Source organism: Mesoplodon mirus, assembly GCF_964341445.2.
Source record: "Mesoplodon mirus genome assembly, chromosome: 18".
NCBI classification, from domain to species: domain Eukaryota; kingdom Metazoa; phylum Chordata; class Mammalia; order Artiodactyla; family Ziphiidae; genus Mesoplodon; species Mesoplodon mirus.
In genome coordinates, this window is record NC_138994.1 from 36727233 (window position 1) to 36746021 (window position 18789).

At 39.0% G+C, this 18789-nt stretch overlaps 1 protein-coding gene across 1 annotated transcript in view; it reads left to right on the forward strand.

Annotated features, from left to right (window-relative positions):
- The window catches only part of LOC309793398 (RAD52 motif-containing protein 1-like), a gene marked incomplete at its 5' end in the record, with an annotated part of 37801 nt that extends 36739 nt beyond the window's left edge, over window positions 1–1062 (forward strand). The window contains one exon of the mRNA XM_082603870.1: window positions 808–1062. Within this exon, the coding sequence (XP_082459996.1) occupies window positions 808–909 (102 nt within the window). The 3' untranslated portion in view covers window positions 910–1062. The remainder of the gene's footprint in view (window positions 1–807) is intronic.
- Window positions 1063–18789: the final 17727 nt, after the last annotated feature.

The following is an 18789-nucleotide window of genomic DNA, read 5'->3' on the forward strand; positions in this document are numbered from 1 at the left end:
AAGTAGAGAAAGAAAAGGTGGTTATGTTCTGAAAAATGTAGAAATTTTGAAAGTTTTTCCTGTACAAAATAATTATTTTAATTCAATTGAAATCAGTCAAGGAAACTTCAAACGTATCCATGTTTGGACATTAAGAAGTCTAGCTTCCTGTGAAATGTGAGAGGAAAGGACTCCGTATTGATAGTAAAGATTTCGGAAAACTGATTGTAACAACAGATCCATTCCTAAATGAGGCCAATCTTGGAATCAGTTCCATTGAGAAACCATTATGTGCCAGGCACTGGAAATAAGATGAAGCTCCTTCTCTCTTGGAGTTTAGGTGTTACAGGTGTACCAGACAATTAAAAAGGACTAAAATTAAATAGATTATGAAAAGGACTGTGAAGAAAGTAAACTGGGTGCTAGTTACAGTATTTGGAGAAAACTACTTCACATGCTGACTTTAACATTCTAAGTGTCTTCTCCATGTCTGCACACAGGGTAGACCTCTGAAAAGTGACACAGTAGTTTTTTCTAGATTAATGGTTCTGTTGAGACAAGGTGGGATGGGGGAAGTTTTCCCATGCTAATATAAAGGGCCATTCGCTTGGTTTTAGACACTCTTTCCCAGAATGAATTGCTCACCTGCCCCAAACCCCTCCTACAGAAGTTCTGGAGTCATCACTGATTCAGTGGTAACCTCTGATGACAGAGTGGTGAATTAATAATGAGACGTGAATACTGAGAGTTTGGAGGAAATGGCAACAATTTAGAATAATTGTAAGGTGTGTTCCCCTCCCGCCACCCTGACTGGTGCTCATTTTGCAGGTCAGCTACTTTTCTTGTCAGCCCTGTAGCCAAAGGGAGGAAGAATGTCTCTCAGACTTCAGCTTCGAGGAGGAAGAGTTCAGATTGTCAGAACTGGACTAGCACTTTTGAATTTCCCAGAATGCCACATCCTGTGGTTTCCTCGGGAAGCTCTGCATCCTTCCCAACCCCCCTCCACCCCTGGGCTGCTGGAGTTTGGGGCCACTGGGGTCTGCAGCCCAAATCCCGCCTCATTGTTTGGGGCCTGGGAGGGCAGGGCGGGGTTGGGAAGGGGGCCCGGCAGGAGGTAATTGTCTCCTTTGCAAGGGGAAGGGTGGCTTGTGCCCTGGGGACTCTGGGAAAAAGGCTCACTCTGGTGGCGTGCATTGGATCTCCGCGGGAGCCTAATAAAGGTGGAGTAACTACAGATGTCATAAATAACGGGTGGGACGTTAGGTGGGGGAGGGGCGTGCGGTTGCTAACGGTTGCTAACGGTGAACCCTCACGTCGCAGCGCTGGCATAACGGTTCAGTTCGGCTCTGAAGGAGGATGTGGCTCTGGCTTCTCGCTGGCCTGGGTCGCTGTGCCTGGGAGCCGCCACATGTTATGTCCTGGCTGTGCCTCTGTGTCGCTGCTGCGCCCCACGGCTCCTCCTCACATGGCAACGACTGTGGCTTCTAGTCCAGGCAGTTCAGCCTCCAGAGTGGGCCCTGAGCCGCGTCCAGGTGACCCCCTAACCCCCGCGCCTGACCGAGACTTGGTCTTCATACACCTCAGACAGCCCTCCCAAATTGCCCCTTGCCCTTACACCCCTGGAAGAAGCCGGGGGCTTTAATTACTTGACGTCCTCGTCTCCAGTCCAGATGTTGGCCCTGCCTCATCAGGAGTTGAGTGAGACTGAGGCTCCATACCCGGACACGGATTCCGTTGTAGAGCTGCCTATAGGGCCAGATCAGTTTGCTGTTCCACATCAGTATCTGAATAACGAGCAAATCCAACATCAAAAGCTCCCAGAGGCGGTTCCAGTGCTAGAGTGGGATCAGAATCAGCCCTTGGTTCTGCCTCCTCGACACAAAAGTAAGACTAAACACATAGGTCTAGATCAGGCTGAAGGTCACCAATCATTTGAAATACTTGTTCCACCTCTAGGTAGTAAGAGCTCAAAACCAATGAGCTTTATTGTTTCACCCCCAAACCTGAAGAAAGATCTAGTTCAGCATCGACGGCTTGCCAAAGTTGTTGTTGGAACTATAGGCCAATTTGAAAAAAAACACTCAGTGTCTAGAACAACAGTTGCAGGGTGATTATTTACATCCAAGTATGGAGGCCTTTTATCCTGAGGAGAGCATACCTAGGGATTTTCTGGGGAGCCCAGATGAACCTCCAGAGCCCCATGAGGAAGCTGAAATGTCTGAATCCCAGCAGGAGGCCCAAACTCGTCATCCAGAGCTCACTGAGGAGGCTGAATCTTTACCTCATCAAGAGGCCCCTGCTCAGCATCCACAGACCCCTGAGGACGTTGAATCTTTTTCACCCCAGGCAGAGGCCCAGGCTCAGCATGCAGAGCCCACTGAAGAGGTAGAACCACCTCCACTTCCGCAGGAGGCTCCATCTCAGCCTTCAGAGGCCCCTGAGGAACTAGAAACTTCAAGTCCTCAGGAGGCCCTCGCCCGGCCCTTGGAGACACTTAAGGAGGTTGTAGTTTGACCATGTGTTCATCATGGGGTAAATGAAGCTCAGCAGTCACACTTGTACAATGTCACTGTTAAATCTCTGGCTCTGGCACTTCCCATAAATCCACAGGTCACTAAAGAGGTTGAACCTTCTCCAGTCCAGCAGAAGACCCCATCTCAGCCTCCAGAGCTCCGTAAGGAAGTTGTAGCTCAGTCTCCATTGTATCCCGAGGTGACAGTTCCAGCACAGAGCAGGATCATGCTGAGCATCCAACATCACCCAGTATCAAGAGCAGTGGTTCTCAACCAGGGTGATTTTGCACACAGGTGACATTTGGTAGTGTCTGGCGACAGTTTTGCTTGTCAGAACTGTATATGCTACTGGCATCTAGTGGACAGAGACCAGAGATGCTACTAAACATCCAACAGTGTACAGGAGAGCCTCCCACAGCAAAGAATTATCCAGCCCAAAGTGTCAATAGTGCTGCCTAGCTAGAGAAATAAAGATGACTTAACACAAGTATTTAATGAGCATTTAGTATTTTGTATCTACTGCACCACATATATAATCATGAAAGTATAAATCATAATATCTCCCACAGTGAGATTTCTTTAGTGTATGGAGGGAGTAGTGATGTTATGTTTCATCATATATAAATTAGAATTATTGCCAAAGGATAAATGTTCTGAAAGAGTATCTACTTTTCTAATTCTTTTGCTTGTGTCTTTTTTTGTAGAAATCTTGGTTGCAATTTACTCCCAGAACTGAGCTTTGGAACGTTTCAGGCCTGGCATGGAATGCAGTTTTTACACAAGTTGTAAGTGAAATAGAAGATGAATACATGTAAACAACTGTGTGTAAAAACAATCATGCAGTTATTGGTTAGCTGGGTGTAAGTAAGCCCAGTATGAATTCTGGAAAGTATGTCTTGAGAGCCATTTATTTTTTTTTTCAAATGAGGAAACTAAGGTACAAAGAGGCCAAGAGACTTGTTTAACTCATATATATGAAAGGCTCTGCTTTCCATAGTACTGATCTTTGGCATGGTCAATTAAAGGCCCCGAACCGAAACACTCAGATTAGCATTGTCATGGAATCCCACGGATGCCTCTCCAATATGTGAATGGTCCAGGCACTTCCACTTTTGAATTTCACTTTGATTCCTTTTCATGTGCAAAGTTCCTAACTGCTCAAAATGTATGCAACACAGAGCTGCAGAGAACTAAGTTTAGCAGGGTGTGGTTCAGTGGGTGTGGGTGCTTCCCCAACCATCATTAGCTCTTTTAAATGGTAAAGCAGAAAGAATTCCTGAACACCCACCACGGGGCTCTCCCCAGCCACCCAGAACATTATTTTTCAAAAAAGCATATATTGCTGAAGTGAATTATCTGTGGCCAATAGGAACCTTTGAGGTATGGAAAAAGACGTTGTTTGTGTTCAGCTGTAGTGTGAAAAATATAAAGAAAAGACTTTGCTGTGGCCTAATTCAATATATTTTCTTTGCTGACTACTCTTCAATAAGAAGTGTGGGTTTTACACCCCTTCAGCTCAAAATTTCTCTTATTTCTCATGACACAAGGAAATGATAGTGGGTACGTTCAATGGCCCGAAGGCGATTTTAGACTCAAGGTAAAGAGCTCTTCTACACCTGGCTTTGGAAAAGACTCTCCTACCTGTCTTGTGGTTCAGAAATCCAGTTTCACACAGTTCCCACATTTTGGGTTAATGAAGGTGTTGAGGCTGTGTCTGGAGCTGGATTAACAATTCCTGCAGATGCCTATCTCTAGCGGCCTCCTTCCTTTCCCTTGTTAGTTTGCTGACGCCTACCTTGGGGAGAGAGCACCAAGGGTCGGTTTTTCTTTTGTTAGCACACCGGAGAGCAGGCTCGTGAGGTCCCTTCACCAGGAGGTTTTAGTAGCGTCAGTACAACGTCTTAAACTCACCACTTTCCTAAACATCCTAGAACACCAAGAGTTCCTTATAAGAAGCAGAGTTTCACTAGAGTTATGTAGGCAACACAGGACAATACATTGTGGAAATAAATAAATAAATCACAGTTTAAAAATTAACGAATTCATTCCAAAACATTCACTGAGTGCCATGCCCACTGTCTGTGAACACTGTACTAAGTGCTGGGGATACAAAGACGCATAGGGCAGGGAGTTTGTCCCCAAGAAGCTTTCATACTGGAAGGAGAAATATGGATGTCGATGGGAAAACATATATGAGAGCCATTCTAGCATCTATGCAGCAGGGTAACAAGGTGAGGGAGGGGTGTGATGAAGTAGAAAACGGGTGGTAGGTTAGAAAAGATTTGTAATGGAAGAGGCACCAACATGTTCCTTTGGAATTTGTGCTCCTCTTAAATGACAGAAAAAGGTAGTGAAAGAATCAGAACTATCTGGTGTTGTAAATAAATTAGTACTGTACTCCGAAAACTCATTCACAGTTACTTTCAAAAGATTGTCACAGTATAGTAAGTCTTTGTTTTGGACTAAGTCTTTCTAATAGACAAAGCTAATTTGCTTCAGGATACATTTGCCATGGTGAGATATAAACTTTATTGCATCTCTTACCAAAGGCAAGCCACCAAGGGAAGATGCCACCCTCGAGTTAAATCATTTTACTACCTATAATGACATATTACTGGGGTGTTTATAAGTTGCCTGCATTAAATAAGTTTGGAAAAGGGCCCCAGCTGAGGTGGACTTATCATGAATTCAATGAACCTTAGGCTTCAGGGCTCCTCACTTGCATAGGTCCCTTCCAAGGTCTTGAGAGGGGTCCTAGCGATTTTTCTATTTATAACTTTGCATGTTTTTATTAGATAGGATTTCCCAAAGTAGATGAGGTTCAGGCCGCACAAATCCTTGATTCATCACCGGGTGTCAGGTAATTATAAGTCAGTAGGTTTCTTGAATGAAGCCTCTATGTTACTGAGAAATATCAGGTGAAGTAGTTAGCAGTGTGGTAGTCTATTTTAAATCCGAAATCTACCTCAAAGATGAGCCAAGAGCTTATTAATAAAGTACCACTTTTTCAATGGTGGTAGTAATCATATCTCTTTCAGATAAAATCAGGAATGAAATATACTATGGAAAACCGGCAGTGGTTGATAATCCTAAATGTTAAGTATGCTTTTTTTCTCTGACTGTAAAGTGTTTCTCCTTCATTCACCTATGCACGTCCAGACTGATGGCTTATTTTTAAAAATTCTTTTAGTCACTTCATTGGATCTAACAATACAAGCTCCATGATTTTAGAAACTGAAGGACTCTACAATGTAGAAAGGCTATATAACTTAAGCAGACAGAGCACATTCACATGCTGGCTTGTCCGTGGTACATCAATATTGTACCAAGAACATAAGCACGAAGAGAGAATAAGAGGAAAATCAAAGCCTTATCCCTATTGAATTATTTACCCCATTGTTGAGAATATCAGTGCGGGAGGTGTGTCCACACTATGAAAGCAAATTGAGCTGCGGTCACAGAGCCGCCCTAATGCTCCCCCAGTCAGCTAGCATTGGTTTCCTTTACATAGCTATGTACACACAAAAGCTTACACACTTGAGGGTGTTGTCCTCACTTTTTGCTATGTACTAGAATCCTGGCAGCTTCTCAGATTTAGAAAGGCATAAACACTAAAAGCAAAAATAACTTGGGTCTGCCCTTTGGGGTGGTTCAGGGTGGCTGTTTTATTTGTAATAGTTCAAAATTTTGAGATTGTCACACCTAGCAACTACTATACTTTTCTTCTCCCCACTGCATCTTATTCTTCCCACCTGTAGTATTTTCTCCCATTCCATAGGTTTATTCACTTTCTTGATAGTGTCCTTTGAAGCACAAACTTTTTAGTTTTTATAAAATCCAATTCATCTATTTTTCCTTTGGTTGTTTGTGCTTCTGGTATCATATCTAAGAAACTGTTGTCTAAAGCAAGGTCATAAAGATTTACTCCTGTGTTTTCTTCTAAGAGTTTTATAGCCTTAGCTCTGACATTTGGATATTTGATCCATTTGGAGTTAATTTTCATATACGGTGTGAAGCTTCATTATTTTGTGTGTGGATGTACAGTTGTCCCAGCATCACTTGAAAAGACTGTTCTTTCCACATAGAATTGTTTTGGCACCCTTGTTGAAAATCAATAGACCATAAATATGAGGGTTTATTTCTATATTGTCAATTCTGTTCCATTGATTTACATGTCTGTTCTTATTCCAGTACCACACTGTGATTGCAGTAGCTTTGAACTGAGTTTTGAAACCAGGATGTGTGAGTCCTCCCACTTTGTTCTTTACCGACATTGTTTTGGTTATTCTGTTTCCTTGAATTGCCATAGGAATTTTAGAAAGAGCTTGGCAATTTCTGGAAAGAAGTCAGCTGGGATTTTGATAGGAATTGCAATGGAACCATAGGTCGATTTGGGAAGTAGTGAAATTTTAATAAGATTATCTTCCAGTCCATGAATCCAGCATGTCTTTATATTTATTTAGATCTTCTTCAATTTCTTTCAACAGTTTTGTACTTTTCAGTGTGAATCTTGCACTTACTTGGTAAAATTTTCCCCTAAGTATTATATTTGTTTTGATGCTGTTCCACATGGAATTGTTTTCTAAATTCCATTTTTTGATTACTCATTGCTGGTGTGTAGAAATAATATTGATCTTATATCCTACAACCTTGCTGAAGTCATTTATTAATGCTAACAGTTATTCTCCTAGATGCCCAGGAATATGTCTTGTGGCCTTCCAGTTTCCCAGGAATACATTGGAATATTGCAAAGTGTCTGTGGACATCTCATTCCTCAGCTTTTCTTTTAAAGCTTTGCGGTTGGGTTGTTTTTTGCCCCAAACTGTTATCCATTGCCTCATGCCACCGCCATGTTAAAATATTTGCTTGAAAATGTTTTCCAGAAATGCCACCTGAGCAGAGGCTTTTCTCACTAGACAGCCCTCAGTCAGGTCAAAGGCAAGCCTTTCAAGTGAGGTCTTCCAGGGGACCACCAGACATGTACAACAATGACAGTTCTTTGGGGATGAGGCTTTGAAGGACCTCCCAGTCCATGCTGCTCGTTCTGGTACCAGGGATGTGGGCTGTTTTTCAAGGCTACCACTGGCATGGAGACCAAGGGTCAAGGGCAAGTTAAAGCAACACAGATCTCGTTGTTCTTACAGAAATTAATTTGTTTTCCTTGAATAAATTGCTCCCCCATTTGCTGCCAGCGTGTTGGTTAAATTCCCAGAGTTCAGAAGACGTTGATTCTGACCATTTTTGCCAGTTTTGTTGTTGCTGTTATTGTTGCTTCCATGCGGGGATGAATTTTCAGATGTCCTTCCTCCATCATTTTTACTGATTTTCCTGCAATTAAAAAAAAATCTATAAAGTCTCAATGGCCATAGGCTAATTAAATATTTATCACGAGAGATGATTAAGGAAAAAATAAATAAAAAGAGAAATAAATAAATAAATAAAAAGAGAAAATATAGTTCTCATAGAGGCTTTCCCAGATGGGTAGATGAAGTTTGAAAAGGTATTTCTATATTTAGTGCTGTCAAAATTAAGGTTAAAGTAACAGATGTTTCAAAAAAAAAAACAACCCTTTTTTTTCATTCAGGTTAAACACAGGCTTTAGAGTCAGAACTGAGTACCAACTCCAGCTCTGCTTCTTACGAGCTTGATGAGTTAAGACAAGTTATGTAACTTCTCTGTGCCTCAGTTTCCTCATTTGTACAATTGTGTAATATATATATCACATAAGGTTACTGTGAGGATGAAATGTTAAATGCTGATCACATATGCATGGCAACCCAAAAGATATTAGTTTTGATAATTATCTTTATAATATTCTGCAAAAGTACACTAATAATTCTTGAGTAGAGTTAACCTAAAGTCAGATATTCTCTTCTTTCTTCCTGTTTCTTTTTGTTTTTTTTTTCCCCCTTATTTGTTTTAAAGAACTAAGGGGAAAAGAAAGAAAGAAAGAAAGAACTATGAAGAAAATCTATTCCAACATTTTGGAGTAAAATTTTGTTCCTCAAAATTAATTTGTTTATTTTATTGATATATAAACAAAATGTTATTTATTTATTCAGCAAACATTTATTAAGTGCCTAGTAACTATTAGGCACTATGTCAGGCAGAGGAATAATAATGACAATAAAGTGTGGTCCCTGCTCTCAAGTTGCTGACAGTCTAGGAGAGTGACAAGTAAACAGTTGATTACATACACAGTAACAAAGGCTATGGCACCAGAATACACACGGGACTATGTGATGGGAGTATGGCTTTCACCAGTTCCTCTTGGATTTCTCTCTTCTTTGGCTCCAGAACCAAGGAATTAGCCTTATTTTTGTCTTTAGCTGGGTAGTTTAAATCATGAAATTTTTCAAACTTTGTAGAGATGAAAGAAAAACACCTTGAATTATGGAGGACACTAGAAATAGTACTTTTTTACAGAGCAAGGGCTTCCTACCAGCATAGTCACTTCGAGGGTTTTTAACGTGAAAAGTACTTTGGCATATTTTTTCTTTGCTAGCCACTTTTTTTCTATTTTATTGTTTGTTTGTTTGTTTCTCTTCTCCACTTTATCATCTAGAGACCTGGGTAGTTCCCAGTGAAAGAGTGTTTTACAGATTCTAAGGGAGATTTATAGGTAAAGACAGAAAATGATTTTTTTTAACCTTCAAGTTCCATACGCAAAAAAAATGACTATAAACTTTCATGGAAGTAATTGAAAATGCAGATAATTTTAATTCCATTCCATTTTTCAGAATTCTCAATCGTAATCCTTTGCCAACAGTGGAAGATTCTTGTCTTTTTACAGTGCCAGCATTAAACTATTTGTAAGTATTGTAACAGTTTCATGGCTCATGAGATAATTTCTGCTCCTTTTGACTTTCGTCAAAAATTGAGTACTTTGGCTAAACAGTCATAATTTAGATTTTAACTGGGTTATTGAAAATAAGAGTTATTGGCAAAGAAAAGGATTAAGAAAGAATATATATGGGTAAGAGAGCCAGCAGAGGATGAGAACAGTGTTGAAGAACACATATAGGTATGGAACATGAAGATGCATATAGGAATAGTATTTATCCAAGAAAGCAAAAAGGAATAAGGGGTACATTATTTTTTTAAAAAAGAGTGATCAAAAGAGGTAGATGCAATTGAAAATGAGAAGTGAGGCTAATAGAAAATGATTGTACTGTTCAGCACCAAGGTCATTAATTTGATGATGCAAATTTAAATTTCTTCCAAAAGAGCTCTTTGGAATTATCATCTATGGCAAGTAAGAAGCCAAAGTGGAAGTAATCCCATGTTACGTATCTTTTTCAGTTTAGAAATTTTGTCTTTGGGTTTTATATCATGCATGTTTGGGCTTCTCCTTCAGAGACATGGGAACAGCACAAGTGTCACTTACAGCAATTGAAAGCATCCTCATGATGACCCTTGAATTGGAAACACTGTAAGTTGATTTTTCTTACATTGATTTTCACTCAATTGTATTTTTAGGTTTGTTTGATTATCTTCTTAAGTCAGGTTTATTTATGTATAATTTTCATTTAACAAACTTCACTCTTTTTAAATATACAGTGTGATGTGTTTTGACAAACGTATAGTTCTGTAGCCACCACCACATTTGAGGTCAAGAAAACTTCTGCACTCCCAAGAGACCCCTCCTGTCCCTCTGTAGTCAATCCATCCTCCTGTCACTACCAGCCCCTGGCAACCACCAATCTGATTTTTGTCCGTATAATGTTGCCTTTTCCAGAATATTTGATAAATGAAATCATGTGGTATGTAGCTTTTTGTTTTTGGCTTCTTTCACTTAGCCAGTCTCTTTGGAGATTCATCTGTTTTGTTGCACCTGTCAGTAGCTCATTCCTTTTGAGCGCTGAGCAGTATTCTAGTTGTGTGGATACGCAGTCATCGTTTGATGCACATTTGAGTTTCTTCTTGTTTTTTGGCTATTATGAACAAAGCCTCTGAAAACACTCACATGTGTGTGTGAACATATGTCTTGTGTGAGCATATGTTTTCATTTCTTTGGGGTAAAATACCTCAGGGTGGGATTGCTTCATCATATGCTAAGTGCCTATTGAACTTTTTAAGAAACTGCTGAACTGTTTTCTAAAGTGCCTGTGCCATGTTGCTTTCCCACAAGCAGTCTATGAGAGTTGCAGATGCTCTACCTCTTCACCTGATCCTTATATTTGTTTTTAAAAAAATTTAGCCTTTCTAGTAGGTGTGTAGTTGAATCTCGTGGTTTTTGCCACATTTTGCATTTCTGTAATAGCTGATGATGTTGAGTGTCTATTCATGTGCAAATATCCTTTTAAATGAAGTGTCTGTTCAAATCCATTTTTTAATTGGATATTTGCATTGAGATTTAACAGTGCTTTATATAAAAAGCAATGGAAATAGTCCTTGCTCTCAGATATGTGTTTAGTAAATATCTTCTCCCAGATTGTGACTTATCTTCATTATATTAAAGTGTCTCTGAAAACTAGAAGTGTTAAATTTTTGATGAACTCTAATTTAGCAATTTTTCTTAATTTTTCATATTTATTTAATTTATTTATTTGGTTGTGCTGGGTCTTAGTTGCGGCAGATGGGCCCCTTAGTTGCGGCTCATGGGCTTCTTAGATCTGGCATGCGAACTCATAGTTGAGGCATGCATGTGGGACCTAGTTCCCTGACCAGGGATCGAACCCGGGCCCCCAGCATTGGGAACTTGGAGTCTTAACCACCACGGAAGTCCCTTAGCAATTTTTCTTAGATGGTTTTTGCTTTTTTGTGTCTTAATCTAAGAAATCTTTCTCTGAGACCCCACTGTCTAACCCCAAATCACAAAGATTTTCTCCTACGTATTCTTCCAGACGTTGTATAGCTCCATTTAGGTCTATGATTCATTTTGAGTTAATTTTCATATACGTTGTGAGGGAAGGGTCAAGTTTTATTTTTTTGCAGTTTAAAAAACTATTTCTGTAGGACCCTATTGTGACAGTTTATTACACAACGTACTGCACCTTAAACTGTGCCATCCCCCCTCCCATATGGCAAGCTAATAGAAACATTCTGTTACCACAAGGCTAGTTGAGGGGATTGCGTGAGATTAGTATGCAGAAACGGCCCTGCATTTAGCAGTCTGTTCCAACCGTCTTTGTCAGGTCACCTGACAAATGACTGTCTTCACCGTGCCGTCACGCATTGGTCACTGCTCTAGCCTCATCTTCCTCAGCGTCCCACAGCATCAGCCACAATTGCGATCCCTCTCTTGTCAGCTACATGCCCTCCTCTCTGGATATTAAAAATTATTTCCCTGTTTAACGACAATACTGTTAATACACAATATTGAAGACATTAAATTCTTACACAATAATATTACCTAATAAAGTGTTGCTATTCAAATTTCCCCCATTGTCTCTCTTATATAATATCATTTCTTTTAACAGCTTTTTGAGGTACAATTGACATGCAGTAATCTGTGTTCACACACTCACATACATACACACCATGAAGACATCACGAAAATCAAAATGTCCATCACCTCAGAAAGTTTCTTAATGTCTCTTTGTAATCCTTCCCATCGTTCCTTGCACTTCCCAATCGCCATGCAACCATTGATCTGCTTTCTGTTTGCATTTTCTAGAATTTTATATAAATGGAATCATACAGTGTATACTTTTTTCTAACTGGCTTCTAACTCAGCATAATTATTTTAATCTTCATCCATATTGTTGTATATATCAGTAATTCATTTCTGTTTATTGCTGAATAGCATTCCTTTATATGGATGTACCACCATTTATGTATTGACCATTGATGGACATTTGAGTTGTTTGAGTCTTTGTCTATTACAGATAAAGTTGCTATGACTATTTGTGTACAAGTCTTGTATGGATGTTTACTTCCATTTCTCCTGGGTAAATGCCTGCCTGTAGAATGGCTGCATCATTGGTAAGTGTATGTTTAAGTTTTTTAAAAATACCTATTTTCCATAGTGGTTTGATCATTTTACATCTCTACCAGCAGTGTATGCGAGCTGCATTTTCTTCACGTTGTGGCCAACATTTGCTATGCTCAGTATTTTTAATTTTAGATAGTTTAATAGGTGTGTAGTTGTATCTCACTGTAGCATCCCTAATGATTAATCATGTCAAACATCTTTTCATATGCTTATTTTCCATCTGTATATCTTTGAATCTTTTATTTATATTTTTCTGGAGTTCTGAGAGTTCTTTATATATTCTGGAAATTAGTCCTTTATCCAATAGGTAAGTTGCTAGGTATTTTCTCCCATTCTGTGACTCATCTTTTCGTTCTCTCAGGAGTGTCTTTTGCAGGGCAGAAATTCTGAATTTCGATGGTGTCTAATTTATCTGTTTTTTTCTTTTATGCATTATGCTTTTGGTGTTGTATCTAAGAAATCTTGCCGAACTCAAGGTCATAAAATTTTTCACCTGTTTTGTTCTAGATGTTTTATAGTTTTATGTTTTACATTTAGATCTTTGAACCAATTTGAGTTCATTTCTGTATATGGTTTAGATGGAAGTTCCTTTTTTTTTCCTTTTTGCACCTGGATATTCAGTTGTTCCAGCATCATTTGTTGAAAAGACTATCATTTCTCCACTGAAATGCCTTTGAACCTGACAGTCAGTTCTCCCCCTCTCTCTACTTCAGAACTTTGTATTCTGTTCCTTTGGTCTTTTTGTCTCTCTTTACACTACTATCACAATGTCTTGAAGGTGTAGCTTCATAATCCTTGAAATCAGTTACTGTTAGTTCTTCAACTTTGTTCTTTCTCAAAGTTGTTTTAGTGATTCTAAATTTTATTTCCATATGAATTTTAGAATTAGCTTGTCAATGTCTATAGAAAAGCCTACTGGGGTTTTGATGTATAAATCGATTTGGGGAGAATTGATGTCTCAACAATATTGAATCTTCTGATCCATGGATACTTTATATCTCTCCATTTATTTAGGTCTTTCTTAATTTCCCCCGGCAATATTTTACAGTTTTCAGGGTGCAAGTCTTTTGTCAGACTTATTCTAAGTATTTTATATGTTTGATTCTTTTATAAGTAGCATTTTAAAACTTTGATCTCTGATTGTTTGTTGAGACAAATTCATCTTTTTGTATGTGGATCTTGTACCCTGCAAACTTGATAAACTCATTTATTAGTTCCAGTAGCATTTTCGTAGCTTCTATCAGGTTTTCTACATAATCATGTTATCTGCAAATAAAGATAGTTTTACTTCTTCCTTTGCATTCTGAATATCTCTTTTCTTTTTGTTGCCCTATTGCACTGGCTAGAACCTTCAGTGCAAGGTCAAATAGAAGCAATGAGAGCAGATATCCTTGCCTTGTTCCTGATCCTGGTGAGAAAGTACTTTGTCCTTCACCATTAAGTATGATGTTAGGTTTTTTGTAGAAGTCATTTATCAAGTTGAGGAAGTCTCCTTCCATTCCTAGTCTACTGAGGGCTGTTTTTTTTTTTTTAATCAGGAATGTATGTTAGATGTTTTCATTCTTTTCCTGCATCCATTGCAGTGATTATATGATTTTTCCCTTCTTTTCTTAATTTGTTTATTTATTTTTGGTTGAATTGGGTTTTCATTGTTGTATGTATCCAGTATTCTTAATCTTTTATGTAGATCCATATTCCAATCTGGTGTCATTTTCCTTCTGCTTAAAAATACTTCTTTTAACATTTCTTATTGTGAAAGTCTACTAGCAATGAATTCTTTCAGCTTCTGTATGTCTGAGATAGTCTTTATTTTGCTTTTCTTTTGACAGATGTGGGTATAAAATTCTAGCTTGATAGAATTCAATTCACTACTTTAAAGATGTTATTCCACTGAGTTCTCGTTTATGATTTTTCAAGCAAGAATTCTGCTGTCATTGTTATCTTTGTTCCTCTGTACGTAGTGTATAATTTTTTCCTCTGGCTCCTTTTAAATTCTTCTCTTTATTGCTGGTTTAGAGCAATTCGATTATTTTCTGTGCCTTGGTGTAGTTCTGTCCATGTTTCTTCTGCTTAAAGTTCATTGATCTTCTTGACTTTGTGGGTTTATAGTGTTTACCAAGTTGGAAAATCTTTGGCTATTATTTCTTCAAATTTTTATATTTCTCCTCTCCTTCATGGACTCTAAGTACACATGTATTAGGCCACTTGAAGTTGTTGCACAAGTCACTGAGGCTCTATTCATTTTGTTGTTGTTTTGTTACTCCTTTTGTTTCATTTTGGATAGTTTCTGTTGCTATGCCTTAATGTTCACTGACCTTCTGCCGTGTCTAATTAGCCTTTAACCTCCTGCAATATCTTTTTCATTTAGACATTGTTTTTAATCTCTAGAAGCTCAATTTAGGTCTGTTTTACATTTTGCATGCCTGTACTTAACATTTTCAGGGTTTAGTCTGGGTGTTTTAACATATGAAATACAGTTATAATAACTTTTCTTCATGTATAATAACTTTTTAAAAGTTCTTTCCTGCCCATTCTAACATCTGTATCGATTATGGGTTATTGTTGATTGATTGCCTTTTCTCCTCAGTATGGGTCATATTTTCCTACTTCTTTGCATGCTTGCATGCAATTTTTCATATGATCCCAGATATTGTGAGTTTTAGTTTATTGTGTGTTATGTATATTTTTATTCCTGTAAAATGCCTGGGCTTTGTTTTGGGTGAAATTAGGTTACTCAAAACACTTTTATTCTTTTAGGTCTAGCTTTTAAGGTTCGTTGGGTAGGAGTCCAAGTAGCCTTTAGTCTGGAGCTCATCATTTGCAACTACTGAGACAAGTCCTTTCTGCGTATCATGAGGTTTTCCAGTCTGACTTGTAGGAACAGGTACTATTCCTACAACCCTGTGTGATATCCAGTTGTTCTTCTTATTAATCCTTTCATGTGGTTCTTTTCCTGGCATCAAGTTATTCCTCACACAAATGTACTGACCCATACTTTGTTGAATTCTCAAGAGCTCCCTCTGCATATCTCCAGAGTTCTTTGTCTGTGCACTTCTTTTCTCTCTGATACTCTGCTTTGTGAACTCTAGTTACCTTGGTTTTCCCAGACTCTTCTCTCCATTTCGTCTGTCAGGGAGCCCACTAGTCTCTGTCTGGACTTCTCTTCCCTGTACCATGACGTGGATACTCTCTCAGAGAAGTAAGGGCAATTATAGGGATCACTTCATTTATTTCCCATCTCCTCGGGAATCACTGAAATGTATTGCCTGAGGTTCCGTTTCTTGAAGACTGTTGTTTCATAGGTTCCATCTGATTTTTTCCTTGTTTCAGCTGGGAGGTTAAGTTGGCCCTTGTACTTCATCTTGGCCAGAAGCCAATAACATTCTTTAAGTCTGTTTTGTTTTGATACAGGATCCAATTAAAGATGAGGCATTGCATGTCATGTCTGTGTTTCGGTTAACCTAGAATTTTTCCCTACTATCTTTTTTTGGTCTTTTATGACATTGGCTTTTTTGAAGAGTCTAAGCCAGTTGTCTTGTAAATTGCCCCACAATCTGTATTTGTCTGTTTCCTCATTAGATTCAAAGTAAACATTTTGGGGAAGAATACTATATAGGTGATGTATTCTTCATACTTCATCCCTTGAGGTGGCCCAGTGCTAAGTTTGATCACTTGATTAAGGTGGTCTATTCCATATCTCTCCATTGTAAAGTTATTTTTCCCCTTGGTAATTGATAAATAATATGTGGGGTGATCCTTGGGATCAGTGAAGATCCTACTTTCAAACAACTCTTCACCCAACTGTGCATCAATGATAATCCTTGTCTGAATCGGTTATTACATTGATAGTTGCAAAATAACACTTTCCTAATTCTATCCTTCCTTTTGCATTTATTAGCTGACATTATTCCATAAAGAAGAGCTCCCCCACTTTTCATTTGGAGTATCATTATGAACTCATGTGCTTTTTTTTCAATTAACTGTGTTATACCTTATTATAATGATAATGTTATTCTTTGGAATGTTCCTTTTGTCCAGATTTGGTCAATGCGATCTCTGTTATTGTTTAGCCACATGATGCTTTTTTATTACTAGAATAATTTCTAATATATTACTCCTCACAAATAGGAACTGAGAAAGTGACTCCAGAATGTGCGGTCTTATTCATACTCTTCTTAGAAGTCTGCCTTCTTCCTGTGTACTCTCAACCCAAAGTGAGGCTTTCGGGTCGGAAGGAGATACTTCTGAATTAAACTGCAGTTCAATGTCACCCAATTCTAATCCCTATTCCCTTTTTTCTAGGCATATCATACCTACTGCCATCCTAATCCTTCTGTTGGGCACCTCTCTCCTCCTCGATATTTATTTCCAACAGTCAAGGGCAGCAATTGGCCAACCGGCCCCTATCCAGTTCTATAGTCCATATGCCCCAAGAACTCCTTTTTGCACTGGTCTGTGGTGGCCTTGGCCTACCTCTTCTACCTACTCAGGTAACTCTTTTACCACGAATTTAATGACCTGTGTTTCCATTTATAGGATCTTACCCAGCCGGAGGGCCTGCTGCCTCTGCCAATTTAAAAATACTATTGAGGTTGTCTGTGAGACAGTCAAGCTGCGTTGTGACAGTGAACGCCTGAGGGACGTCACACGTTGTGGTGAGTCTCAATTGCGGGATAATACATTTTTAATTTTTAACTTAATTTTTTATTTTTAATCAAGGATGATACATTTTAAAACTAATGATGTAATTACATTATTTTAATACATTCATTCAGAGTTCCAGCTCCCTAAATTTCTAAGAATTACCCCCTTGCTAAAAATCAGATTCTTGGTTACATTATTAAGCTAAGAATAGCTCAGTTACATTATTAGCTTCATAATGTAACTGATCTGCATATGTAAAGGAACCAGAGAAAGGAATGGAAGGGGGAAGGGAATTCACATTAATGGCCACATATCCTATGCTGCCCTCTGTGCAAATGAGAACTTATTCACATAGTACATCACAGTTTGTAAACTGATTTTATATACATTAGGTCTCAAGTACCCTTTGTCTTATAAGACAGGTGTAAATATAGTTTTGTTTATTTTGTTTGTTTCTGCAATTTTATAAAGAGTACAAGTGATGCTGTTTTAGGTCCTATCTGGAGCCTGAGAGTTTCTGGTTCCATAAGCAGAAGCTGCTACCAAGCCCTTCTAATGCATGGGAGAGCTAGTTATTTCTTTGACTGTCCAGCTCTGAACTTGCTCTGAATCGCAAGTTTTTCTATCCACAAAACACTCAGGGGCTTTCAACTATTTTTCTATATATTAGATTTATGGGCACTAACTTGATGACTTCCAAAATGTGCTTTCATGCCCAGGTAGCTTGAATACAGGTCTCTTTCAGTGATCTAGAGCACATCATAAATAATAACACTTTGCCACTTATATAAAGACAAAATGGCTGATTTTTCAACACAGTTTTTTTTTTTTTCCTTTGGCCACAAAGCTGGTGGGATCTTAGTTCCCCCACGAGGGATTGAACCCGGGCCACAGCAGGGAAAGTGCCGGGTCCTAACCACTAGACCACCTGGGAACTCCCCCAAACATTTTTTTTTACTAATTATATTACTCCCTTCTCCCCCAGAAGTGGGCAGAAAAGGCATTTTTACTCTCCTTTTACCGGTGAGGAAAAACAAGATCAGAGGTGTTAAGTGCTATGACCCTAGTGCCCCGATCTCCTGTCCCCAGTTTGGGGCTCTCAGCTAGCCTCTGCTCCTCCTTTCTCATGACCCTTCCCTCCTCCTTTGACCCTCACCAAAAATACTTTCAATCCTTTTGGAAGACAAGCCCAGCTACACAATGGTACACATTACCTTCACACAGTCAGAAGATTTGGATGGTTCCCCAAGTAGAGCTGGAAATATTAGAAGTAAAATGAATTGAAAGCAAAGTAGCCATCCGACAGAAGTTGCTTTTTCCCGTCTACATTTTAGGGCCTCAAGTATTATTCCATTGATTTGTTGAACATTCCACATGGGCATACAATCTGGCAAATCTCTTAACTTATACCCGAGATCCCTGCCCAAATTTTAGCAAAGAGCCAGGGCGGACATAGTGTTTTTTTTCTGTATAGAGCCTTCTGTTATGGGGACTGGGATATATAGAAGCAGGGACTAAACAAAGGACTCAGTGGGTAGTTGGAGAAGGACATGTCCAGATGACGACCTGTTAGCGGCGGTGGTTGTCGTGGAGATCTGTGATAGCAGCAAGAACACAAGCACACTGAAGAGGTGGAGAGAGGAAGCCTCACACTCCTGTGCCTCTGAGGCAGGACAGGATGGGGTATATGAATGTGAGGAGTCACAGTAGGTCTGC